Source organism: Quercus robur, chromosome 9 (genome assembly GCF_932294415.1).
Source record: "Quercus robur chromosome 9, dhQueRobu3.1, whole genome shotgun sequence".
Taxonomy (NCBI): Eukaryota; Viridiplantae; Streptophyta; class Magnoliopsida; order Fagales; family Fagaceae; genus Quercus; species Quercus robur.
In genome coordinates, this window is record NC_065542.1 from 14,252,249 (window position 1) to 14,264,923 (window position 12,675).

General features: G+C 34.0%; 1 protein-coding gene across 1 annotated transcript; it reads right to left on the bottom strand.

The window, feature by feature from the left end:
* Nucleotides 1-1,061: 1,061 nt before the first annotated feature.
* On the bottom strand, nt 1,062-8,529 carry LOC126698165 (short-chain dehydrogenase TIC 32, chloroplastic-like). The gene is made up of 8 exons (XM_050395183.1): nt 8,271-8,529; nt 6,212-6,443; nt 5,879-5,958; nt 5,348-5,501; nt 4,239-4,317; nt 2,744-2,828; nt 2,221-2,267; nt 1,062-1,494 (listed from the first exon to the last, which is right to left on the bottom strand). Exons 1-8 carry the CDS (start codon nt 8,374-8,376, stop codon nt 1,336-1,338), a joined length of 942 nt encoding a protein of 313 aa, XP_050251140.1. The 5' UTR covers nt 8,377-8,529; the 3' UTR covers nt 1,062-1,335.
* Between the last annotated feature and the right edge of the window lie 4,146 nt (nt 8,530-12,675).

The window sequence follows — 12,675 nt, forward strand, 5'->3', positions numbered from 1 at the left end:
TGTAGGATCAAGATGGTCCAAAGGGAACTATATAATGTAAGAGACCCTCCATGAGAAAGAGATCGGAAAAATAGAAAGAGAACACTGTAGCAATTTAAATTGTCTTTGTATCCAATTGTGATCAATTTATACAAGTGTGACCTTCTCGAATTGAAAGTCCATTGATATTAGAACATCTTATTTGTGTTTGATTGTCATTTAATCCAGTACTAGCCGTTGTCCAACTCATTACGGCCTAGTTCTTTGACCCACTCTCTACAAATTAATTGTACTGGGTTCATCAGACCAAGATCTCATACATCTTGGGCTTGGGCCATAAATTGTGTCCTTACAATCACCATTAATCACTTCAATTGAACATTGCCTTTTCAATAACAAACCAAGAGAAGCCTAATTCCTAACCATTTTTTTTAATATTCCTGGATTGCTTATTTCCGCTATGTTAAGCTTTTATAACTTTATCTAGAGTCTTATAACTCAACTAGTTAGCACCTCCCGATATTTCTAATAAAGACATTTAGATTTCAAATCCTCCCTCCATCGTTGTAACTATCATTGCTTTTGTAACATTTCACACCTTATTTTTCAGGGTTCAAAAGCTTGACGTTTCTCACCATCTTTTCCATCCAGCAAGAAATGTCCCATTTACATCCAGGTATACCATACCAGGCCCACCCATATGTTCACCTTTGATCCATGCCCTATCCACATTAGCTTTAGTACATTTCTTGGTTGAGTAGGTTGCATTTGGAGCATAACTTTTCCGTTGAACCGTTGGAATATAAAATATTGAATTATTCCAAAAAAAAAAAAATTATGGAATATATATATAAGACTTGTGGTTGGGGGGTTTCTAAGGTAAATAAACTTTTTTTTTTAATAATTTAATAGTTGGGGAATGAGAGATTTAAATCCAAGATGACTTCGTTAGAAACATCAAAAGATGTCAACTAGTTAAGTTACAAGACTCTTGACGTAAATAAACTAGAACGGCATAAACTATAAATACATTTATACAACACCAATTGGTTTAATATAAAAGAAAAACACCAATCAACATCTGACCCTCAAAAAGAAAGATCATTTATTGGCTTGATCATAGAATTGTCACGCTCCAATAAAATATATATGGTGAGTACCATACAGTTAAACACAGCTACTACACCTTTCAATATTCATGTCTTAATTTGGCATGAAATCAGAACTTAAGTATACATTTTGCTAGAATTCTTTCAGAATTTAGATACAAGGACATGACAAATGTACTTGAAATAGGTTATTTAACTATATATTCTTAGTAAAGAAGAATAGCAATCTGTGATGAATACTGGTACATCATTTAATCAAGTTCATGCTGAAATCCCAGAGTTTCTTTGCCAACTCGCTGTCCCTACCTTGTGTACTTGCCTTGGATAGGTTACTGTCCGAAAAGTACTCGCCACTCACCCCCTTGACTTGAGGATGAAGTGCCACGTAGCATGTTGTCGCAGCTCCCTATGATCATATTTGAGATCATAAACATCAAAATCAGAAGCAAGAATATATGTACATATTGATAGTGAATGCTTATTCAAAGTTACCAAAACTATGCAGAAGTAGAATATCTGTGAAGTGACTTCAAAATTTTATTCATTCTGGTGGAAACTAAGACCATGAGCAATTAACATTATCAGACAAGGCATGTTTCACTATAATGGTAATGGCATCTTGCACAATAAGGTTACTATATTTTTATGAGGCATAACTTCGAAAGAAAAGTAAGTTCATTGTGAATAAATATATTTTGCTTTCAAGGAATAAACAATTTTGTACAACAAACAGAAGATTGTTGAGTTTAAAAAAATCTTGTATTCCAGGTTTTCATAATACGTAAAGGATAAGTTGGGAAAGCCATTAACTTTTCAAAGAGGACCATATTTTGGGACATCCTAAAATGAAATGGAAGAATAAAAATAAGGGACAGAGAAAGTATGTCCACCCCCCCCCCCCCCCCCCACCCCCAATTAACCCCTTTCCTTCACTGGCATCCACCATAGACAAAATTAAGAAACTGCAAAAGGTTCAAGATTTAAAAAAAAAAAATCAATTACTTATTCAACAGAAAATTGATTAAAAATTTAAAGCCAACGTGAACGCCTTATTGTGGTTTCTGCATGATGTGCACAAGATTCATATGTCTTAATTGATTAAGCTAACAGATCCAATTAAAATACTGCTTACCTGCTGAACATTTTTAAGCACAAATCTACCAAGCGTATTAACAATACCTGCATCAAAATAAAGATAGCCATAAATCCATGATATTTCCATCAAATTCATCAGCCAAAGTAGTCATGTATGATATATCAAATCTACACATGCTAATGTAGGACACCTCCATGTCAAGACCTTCTACATTTATGAAAAGGAGTCAAGAATTGGTGTCCCAAACAACAAAAACATCTTTAGCAAAGTGGTTTCAAGGACAACAGAAAAGGCAATACATGAAAACATGTAGGAACTGCTGCATAATTTCCAAATCTATGTCAAGATGTGTTTTACATGTATGGCCATGTTTTGTCAAAGAAGCAAATATCCGTAGGATTGAAATAAAATACAGAATTTGTTCCATGTTATCCAGTTTCACCACATATTACTATACTACATGCCTGCATTGACATTTTTCAATGCAAGTGACCTATCTTCAGCCCAATAATACCAAAAAACACATAAAAATTAGGACAACATTCATTAAAGTAGGTACCATTCATAATGTTGCTCTGACGAAAAAGATTAGTGGCAATTGCTCCTGGGTGAAGTGAATTTGCAGTTATTTCCACCCCATCATCCTGCCGAAGAAACAACCAACAATATTATGGATTCTGTTTTAACATGACTACCTTCATACGGACAGGGTGATTAGTATGTATAGGTGTATTTATATGTCTGAAAAATATATGTAAATCTGATATTCTCAATGCTCTGTCAAGGACCATTTTCCCTTTTCCATGGGAAGGGTGTATAAATTATGACAGGTAATTGGACAATGATGAATGATATGGAGAATATGAATAACATTGGTGTGATCTATACTTGTTAATAGTGAGTTGCAGGTTCATGTCTAAACTGCAGGAGTAGGTAAAAGGTTCAACAAATAAAAAACTTCAGAAAAATCTCACTTCAGAAAGTTCATTTCTAATTGGCAACATTTCACAAAATATATTCCAGTTGTTCAAAAAGCATAAGCTGCTAGTGCACGGTGAATATATTAATTTTGAAACACAATATGCTAGACTCTTGACAGTCAATTTGAAGTTTCCCTTGCAGTTCACCATTGTAATTCTCTTCAAAGACTTGTGGATACCTCAATTAACAAAGAATGAAACATGATACTCTTAAGTTAGTAACTAAATAAAGGCTTCAAAAAATGATTAAATGCTCAGAAGTCAGAAGACAATCATTGGATAAAAGAAGCATTTTCAAATTAATTATGGGCCACATAGCCTGTTAGTCATCAAAGGCTTGCATTGTTCATAATACTTATGGGGAAAAAAAAAAAGGCTTGCATTCTACATAGAGCAAGGATTTACACTGCAGACAAAATATAAGGTACAAAAGGGGTCCACATAAACCCTCACCTTGTCTTCCTAACAATTCACTATGGTCTTTCCCTTCAAAGGCTTACGGTTATCTAAACTAATAAAGAATGGAACCATGGTACCATTAAGTCACTAACTAATAAAGGACTTGTAAAAAAATTATATGCTCACCATTCAGAATACAATAATGGATAACTGAAGCACTTTATCCAATGCATAAGTTGATAGAGTTGTAGCTATATTGTTAAAAAACCTGCTACCTTCTCAGTGTTCATTCTACACTTAGAAGCAGGGAACAGATAAATCCATTGGGAAATCCAATAATATGTTTGATCATTATACCAAGAGTCAGTTGCCTTAGCAAGAATCGAGAATAGCAGAGATAAGAAGCTATAGCTGAAATATGTATCAGATGACAAAGAAATTTCAAAATGAATTTTATAATTCAGGATACTAATAAAACATGAGATCCTTAGAAGAAAAACATGTGAGATAATGTTTCTTAGAGTGAGCTAATGATCATACATAATAGCAATCAATAATGTTGAGCTTATACAGTTGCCTAAAACTCAGTAAATTTTTAAGAGAGTGCCCTGCATGAACTCTTTTAATGTTAATACATAATCTATTTCACTGATATTTGCAGAGAAGTTTATATACCTTGATAGTTCTCGCAAGCTCATTTGCATGCAAAACATTGGAAAGCTTTGATTGGCCATATGCAGCAAAACTGCTATACCTGTACTTAAGCAAGCCCAAACACACAAATTCATGGAAAATTCTCTTGTCAACATATACCTTCATAATGAAACACAAAATTTAAATATACCAATCAACTAGAATGTGCAGAAGTACACAGATGGGTGTCAAATCCAATGTGACTACAACACATTATTTAAATCCTCATTTTGACACTGTTAGATATGTAAGGTAACATACTTATCAGACCCTGAACTCCAACAATTATGTCTTCGATTCACACCATATAAGGATGATCCAACAATTAATAAGACTGCTATGATTAGGTAATTAGTTAACAAATGCATCCACGGAAATTGGACTTACTATCATGGATGGAAAAGCTTGATAAGTCATGAACTGTGTCAAATCTTAAAGGGGAAAAAAGCTTCTCTTCATTTTTGGGTAGTGTTATAATTGACTTGATGATACATGATCTATTTTGTCAAGCAGGATAGAATACCAAAGCAGGGCTACTGTCTGATACCGTGGTAAAAATCTCAGTCTGTAAAGAGCATGTGTGCAAATTCAAATATCGAAAACAGCCACTTAATAAAATTTTTTTTACCATATCAGCCCTCCTAAGTCCTCACTTTGAAGGGACTAACAATAAGAAATGGTCTTTAGGCTATAATATCAATGTGATAGATGTGCAGCATATAAAAGCAATCAATTTAAAATAAATTATGTATCTAGAAAATGAAAAAATAACAACAACAATAACAAAGCCATATTCTCCAAACTTGGGGGTCAGCTGTGTACCTAGAAAATGAAAATGAAAATGATGAGGAAAATCTCTGGAAACTTAATAAGTGGCTCTTGTAGTGAGCTACAACCACAAAATTTGGGAGTTTCAGGTCTTTGGAGGATGTAAGAAATGAAGAGCACCAGCTTTTAGACCAGAGACACACTTGTAATTTTTTCCGAAGGAACTAATTGAGCACACTAAAGTGCTGACTTGCTGATGGTCATGGAATACTATCATAAAGTAGAATTAAATGACAGTTCAGGTTATGGCTAAATAGTATTACCCAGATTTATCATTTAATTTATCAAAACGGATTCCTTCACGGTATGAGAACCTATGAGCCTCTGAGGACACATTGACAATTCTTCCTTCTTTGCGACTTTTACGAGATGTTTTTTTCATATTCTCCAACAAAAGATTGGTCAAAAGAAAATGACCTGCAAGCACCATAAAAGATAAAATAAGGATTTAGCCTGCTCCCATATTATTCAATTGATGCATCTAAATAGACTATATATGTGTTATGTATGAACTGTCACCCGATTCTATGTGCAAAAAAATTATGGCCGGGGAGGTTATCTTGCTTTCTTGATTGTTTTTTATTCTAATTAAATTTCCAAACTTAAAGAACTACCAAATTGTATCTCAAAACTTCAAAATTGGAAACAACTTAGACTGACAAATGAATTTTTCACCAGAGGGAGGGGGGGGGGGGGGGTGAGGGGGTGATGGTTGGATTCAGTCAGAGGTGATTTTAAATGCTGCTTAAGAACATTAAATTAACAGAAAATATTCTGTGATAAATGCAACATACCTAAGTGATTCGTTGCAAACTGTAGTTCTATGTTGTCTTTGGAGAGCATGAATGGTGTTGCCATAACTCCTGCATTGTTACTTAAAACAAAGAAGACAAAATTAATACTTCTTGTATAATACCTTGAACTAAGGATGCTTAAGAGACAGACACAACTATTTTCAAGGATGTAGACTTGGGGTCGGGGGGAGAAGAGGGGTTTTTTGTGTTTTGGGCTTGGGGGGAGAGGGGAGAGGGGAGGGGGGTGATCAGTGCAATAGTAAGACACATCTAAGCTAGTACAAGCAAAATGTGGAATAGCAGCTACCATTACAGCTTCAGTTTTGATCTTACATTAGGATGTTCAGAGGAAGACCAGATGAATTGAAATCTGATGCAAATTTCTTCACAGACGCCTTTGAACTAAGATCTAACTCCATGGCATCGACTTTAGCTGTAGGGATTTCCTTAACTATTGCTTCTTTGGCATCTTTACCAGCAACCATATTCCTGACCCCCATAATTACATGGACACCACGCAATGCAAGAACCCTTGTAGTTTCAGTGCCAATACCACTGGATGCTCCTGTAATTGGTGTCCACAAGCAGCAAGCACACAGTTAAGTGCATGTAGCAGATGCTTTTGAAAATATATAATTATATATCTAAAATGATGTGTTAAAATGCTGGCACTTTTTTGTGTAACTGTTAACTAAAATCTACAGCAAGCATTCACAGAAAATTCTCATTAAGTCAAAGACCACATAAATAGATTTCAATTCCACTAATTTAAATAGTTCAGAACTTAGGACTCTTATATATTTATCTAGACAAGTAATCAACTGATCAAACAAGTAACTATGGCTCCTATTGCTATCTTAGAAAAGCAGAATGAAATCCTGCAGGGAACCCCGGTTGACTTTGTTCATTCATTATAACAATATAATTACTTTGTTAGCAACAAGTCTGCCTTAATTCAAAGTTATGCAAGGCGGAAAAATCCTATTATAGGTATGCTGTTTCACAAACAGTAAATTGGGTTTGCCAAGGTTCATAATCAAGAACACCTCTTTTGGTTTGGGGGTTTCTCTTTAGGTTTTTCCTTTTGAGTCCTCCCTTTGTCCTACCTTACTTGTTTTTGCCATGAGGCATGTCTCTTTGCCATTGGAACTGTAATTTTTCTCATTTTTTGGAACCTCATACAGTCTCAATTAATGGGTCTTAATTTCAGCTGCTTTGGTACATTTTTAGTTTGTCTCATTTTAAGGTGGGGTACACTTTTAAGTTTTTATTCTTAGCTAGTATTTATCAAAAAATAATCATCCTCATATACCACCATGGAAACATGTCTTTTCCTAATAACCTTTTCCAAAAATAAACAACAATCATACTTATTCTTAAGTAAAAATATAATCCAATGTTTAATTATTGACTACAAAGACAAGGTATATTCAGTATCAGAAAAAAGAAAACATAGATGCATTTGTCATCTTTCCCAAACGGTTTGGGAAAAAAAGGGTGAGGAAAAAAGTAATGCAATTCATGATGCTCAAAATCATCCAAATAATCTAATTAACAGTGCAGATTTACTCAAGTTCACATTGGTATGAGAGAGAGAGAGAGAGAGAGATGATGATGATATATACTGATGATTAGGCAAATATTAACACGGTAGCTTGACAAAACCTTGCTAAGGATTAGTCAAAACTTCCACCAACCAACATGACATAGTAATCTAAGATTATTTTAAAAGAAAAAATAGAAGGAATTCCCATGTGCAATCTGATTTCAATGGGTCATTACTTTCTTTTCAACTCAAGACACACCAAACTCCAAACTCATCACTTGTGGCACTTCATGGCATACAGTCAATGTTCAGTCATGGCTTTTAGCCAAATTTCATTGTTGAAACCTTCTAAAAATTGACCAAACCAAGTGCTATATTTAAAGAGATACTCTCCCCCTACTCTTATCCTTGGTACCAAACTCACTCATCAACACGTGCCAAACCCCCCGACCCCATTCCCAGTGCCTCATCAAAAACACTAAATTTTGTTGTTGAAACCTTTTAAAAATTGACCACACCTAACAGAAATGGACCCTTACCTGAAACCAATTAAGGAAGAGAGAAGAATTAACTTCAAAAACATAAAAGCAACTGAATTTGTTGATAAATGATAACTACCATGCACTTATAACATCCTCAAATGAAACTTTGTTATACTCTAGTTATCACAATAAATAATCCAAGACACATAGTATACAACAAAATTTATTCACTCTCTATCCATTCATGCATAACAAGGAAAAACAAATTCTCAAAATTATTTCACCTAACAATTATCAAATAAAAAACAAAACCCATATTTTTTATTACATCAAAATTTAAAGAAAAAAAAAACAGAACATGGACCTGTAACAATAGCAGTGAGACCAGTCCCATCAACCCCTTGAGTAACATCTTCAGCTGTGGAAGAAGATGAAAACCCAGATGGCCCTTTTCTGTTAAAAGGCCACATTCTCTCTCAATTTGTGTGTGTGTGTGTGTGTGTATGTTTGTCTCTCTCTATAATTTTGAGAGTCTCACACAAACAACCAGGGTTGCTTGGCTATAAAAAAGACGGATCAGAAACGGTAGCTTTGAAAGTGACAGTTGTAGTTGTAGTTGGTAACGTACAGTTACACGCAGGAAAGGAAATTTGCTAATGTTACTGTATTTGGTCTGGTGGACTTCATGCTGCCAACCCACGCTCTTTATTTCTCTCTTTGATTGGGGACCATGCAACGTTTCTAATCTACTGCTGACACTGGATCATTTCCCTGTATCACACTGATTTCTAATTTAATATATTTTTTTATTCCTAGAATTTTAACTTATGTTGTCTATCTACGGTGATTTTGCTTTTATATACCAATGGATAGACTATAACAATTAAGCTATAAAACGGAACCTTTCTAATTTGGCATTTGGATGCTTTTTTGTTTGACAAGATAGATGCCTATATTAGAAAATACGAATATTTTTTGTGGACAATATAAATATAGATTTATATTTATACACTATACATATTTTTAAAGCTAGTTTCACTTTATTGAAATAAAAAAATGACAAAATTTGATTACAAACTTAGTTATAGTTTAAGGCTATAACTTCTTAAAAAAAAAAAAAAAAAATTAGTGTTGCTACATATTTTGGAACTCTAAGGATCCGTTTGGATACAACTGAAAACTGAAAATATTGTAACAAAATAATTTTTAAATGTGTGAATAGTACCGTGGGACCCATTTTTAATGAAAAAGTTATTAAAAAGTGATGTTTGTGAGTCCCGTGAATAGTGCACCCATGCACTGTTCACGGGGAAAAGTCAACATTCATGGCTAAAAAAAAAAACGCGACGCAGGAACGTAGGAAATGCAGAATCCAAACCGCACCTAATTGTTGGATTGAATTTTATTTAGACTCTTAACACACATCAAATTTTGTGTCAATCAGATTTTATTTACTATATATGATCGATAAATTTATTTTTTATCCATAATTTTAGACTACAAAAACTTGTAATTTAAACAATTAATTTATGACATAATAATTGATCTTTAATCTTTTATAATTTTGTAAATATTGAGAGTATAAGAAGAAAATATAATCCAAATAATAAATTTATTAAAATTCACATCTAATAAAAAAATATTGAATGAGACTGTAGTTTAAAACTACAATATAAGTGATAAATAAATAAACAGGAGTTATCATGTGATGTGGTGGAAACCATTAGGCTATGGTCCTATCATCATATTTGATGCAGTCTTTTTTTGACCCTATCATAAATACTCCTTAAGCTTTAATTGAATGTTTTGTAATTTGTACTTTTTTTTTTTTTTTTGAGAAGGATGTAATTTGTACTTGGATACACGTTAATGGGACCAATATAAATTTATTGTAGATTCTTATATCTTGTCAATTGTCATTGCGTGAAATTCTCAACCGTTTGCTCTCAGCCTCACATTCTCATACGTGGATAAATTTCTGTCCATTTCTTTCTCTTTTTTCTCCAATTTTTCACTTTTGCTCTGATGTGAAAACCTAACATAAGCTCTAAACACCGCAATTTCTCAATCCATGTTACCATCACCGGTTGCGTATTGATGAATTGCTTTTTGTTGTTAACTTCTTATTTGTTTACATGTTTAATCACATAAATCCATCAAAATTGTTAAAAGTACTATTAATTAATTTTGTTAATTGACCCGATAAATGACTTTGATTGGTGCTACATTTACATCAACAACATTACTCAAATCCACCCTAAATCATACCTAAAAAATTTATTTACTTGCATTTTATATCCCCGAATGATGAAACTTGTAATGACCATTTCAATTGTAAAAAAATTTAAGTTGTAAATAGCACCCCCATTATTAAAATTTTATTAATTGCCCTGATAATGACCGTGATTGATGTTACATCAACAACATCACTCATATCTACCCTAAATCATACATAAAAATATACATTTACTTGCATTTTATATCCCCAAATGATGAAAACTTGCAATGATTATTCCAATTATAGAATATATATATATATATATAATTTTTTTTTTTTTAAGTTGTAAATAGCACCCCATCGTCCATTTGATTGTTAAATTTTATAGTCACGTGAGTTACACATGAGCCTCATCCAAATTATATAATAAGAATGACATTTTCATCTTCAAATTTACTTAAATGCCCCTCCCATCTTTTATTGCATTCCTTTGTCCAATTGAAAACTACAACCTGAAATCCCTAAAAATACTCATCCAATTATATAATAAGAATGGAATTTTCATCTTCAAATTTACTTAAATACCCCTCCCCTCTTTTATTGCCTTCCTTTATCCAATTGAAAACTGCAACCTGAAATCCCTAAAAATAATTATCCTAAAAAAATAATAATAACTAAACATGAGTTAGGTGCAACAAATCTAATGTGGTAGGTTGTTATTTACTGTTACTAGTGGATAAGAAAATAATTTTAGTGTTGGATTTAAATGAAAAACTTGTAACAACCTGCCAACTAAGATTTGTTGTAAAAATGTTGTAGACTTAGCACTCCTGCCTTATCTTTTTTTAATCCTATCATAGTCTAACATAATAATAAAATAAAATAAAAATGCCTTGAAATATACGGAGTTATTCTTAAATGTGACTTGAATTACTCACAAATATAATAAATTAATGTAATGTGTGACACTGTTACTAGTAATGTAAAGTGTCGTACCAATGTACCATATAACTTAATATTTATTTAGTTATTGTGGGCGCCAGTTAATCAGGAGGTACTGTTAAAGCTATGTTAGCTGGGCCTATGGCCCGATCTGAGAACATTAGACCATCCGAGTAAGTCCAGATGAGATTATAAGGAGAACGGAGTAAAGAGAAGAGTAGAGATAATATGAGATAAGTCCAACGAGTGTACGAGGATAAAAGCCATCTCGGCAACAAGTGCCCGAGGTCAGTAAGAGTGTCATATCATCATGGACTTTCTTCAAAGTTATATCACCACTAAGAGTTAGACGTTGGACAAAGGATAAGGAAGGAGAAGGGCAACAAATATATTTAAAAAGCTGCTACCTCCGCATTAAATGACTCCCAACCAACTCTTTGGCCGCATTAATGTGGAAGTGATGCTTGAACAGTGATCAAGCAGCCTTACAGCTACTAGTTGATGGTTCTAGGAGGTGTTGGATGGGACAAGAATGAGTCCCCTGAATCTAACCTACACGTGTATGGTAGGGATGATACCAAGATTGTAGTATATAACATGGGAAGATGTACTAAAAGTGAGGGATCAGGGAAAACTAAGATATTTTAGAACAAGACTACGAACTCTGGTATAATTTTATTGATCAATAAGACAATATAATATAAATTCCTCAAGTTACTCCGAGGACAGATTTTCTCATCCTATTTGTGTCTAACAGCCTTAAATTATCAAATTTAATCGTTTTTCTTCTAGAATAGATCTAGTTATTTCATCTACGCTCTACAAATTTATTATTTGGGCCGCTTGGACTAGAACCTAGTCCTATATTGGGTTCAATCCAATTTCAGCCCTTACAATTGGTGTCGTCTGTGAGAAGAGCTTGATCTAGTCTAAAGGAGATTCGGTTGCAACGTTCATGATGGAGGAGGCAGGACCACACCAAGTAGATGTTAATCTACATCAAGCAGAATTAAGGGGTTCTCAACATAGCAATCCGCATAAGAGCCTTGAACGGAAAAGAGGCCGTGAGGGAAGTATGCACACACCAGTAAAAGTCAATCTCGAGGGAAGAGTCATGTTTCCCATGCTAAGAATGACAGAGACATGCAACGTGAAATCGACAAGTTGAAGAGGGAGTTGCGTCATGCTTGGCGAGGACGTTCACCGCCCAGCTCCGAACCTTCCTCGGAAAAGACAGATGGTGCTAGCTATAGACGGAGGTCCAAAACTCCTGACAGTTTTTAGACCCCTTCAACAATTGATTAAACCTAGGTAATTAGCCAAGTTGTTACTTAGTCCAATTAAACAAGTCTAGGTTATCACACTATAAAAGAACAAATCACTCAAAGCAGCGGAAAATAAATAACACAAGATATAATCACCCAAGAAACCAAACCGGTAAAAACCTGGGGAGGATTTGACCTAGCTATCCTCAAGGTAAACTTGAATCCACTATCTTGAAAGAATCGAAGTTCATACAATAAGACTTACAAGCCCCCACACTCGACTTCTTATTGCTACCAACCAGTAGAACTTACTGATACGACCACGTGCAAGCTCCGAATCCACG

Excerpts from the sequence above, each read along its gene's own strand:
- LOC126698165 (XM_050395183.1), bottom strand. The coding sequence starts at position 8,376 with ATGTGGCCTTTTAACAGAAAAGGGCCATCTGGGTTTTCATCTTCTTCC. Across the intron at positions 5,502-5,878 it reads GTTTGCAACGAATCACTTAG|GTCATTTTCTTTTGACCAAT; the intron begins GTATGTTGCATT and ends TGGTGCTTGCAG. Across the intron at positions 1,495-2,220 it reads TGCTTAAAAATGTTCAGCAG|GGAGCTGCGACAACATGCTA; the intron begins GTAAGCAGTATT and ends ATATGATCATAG.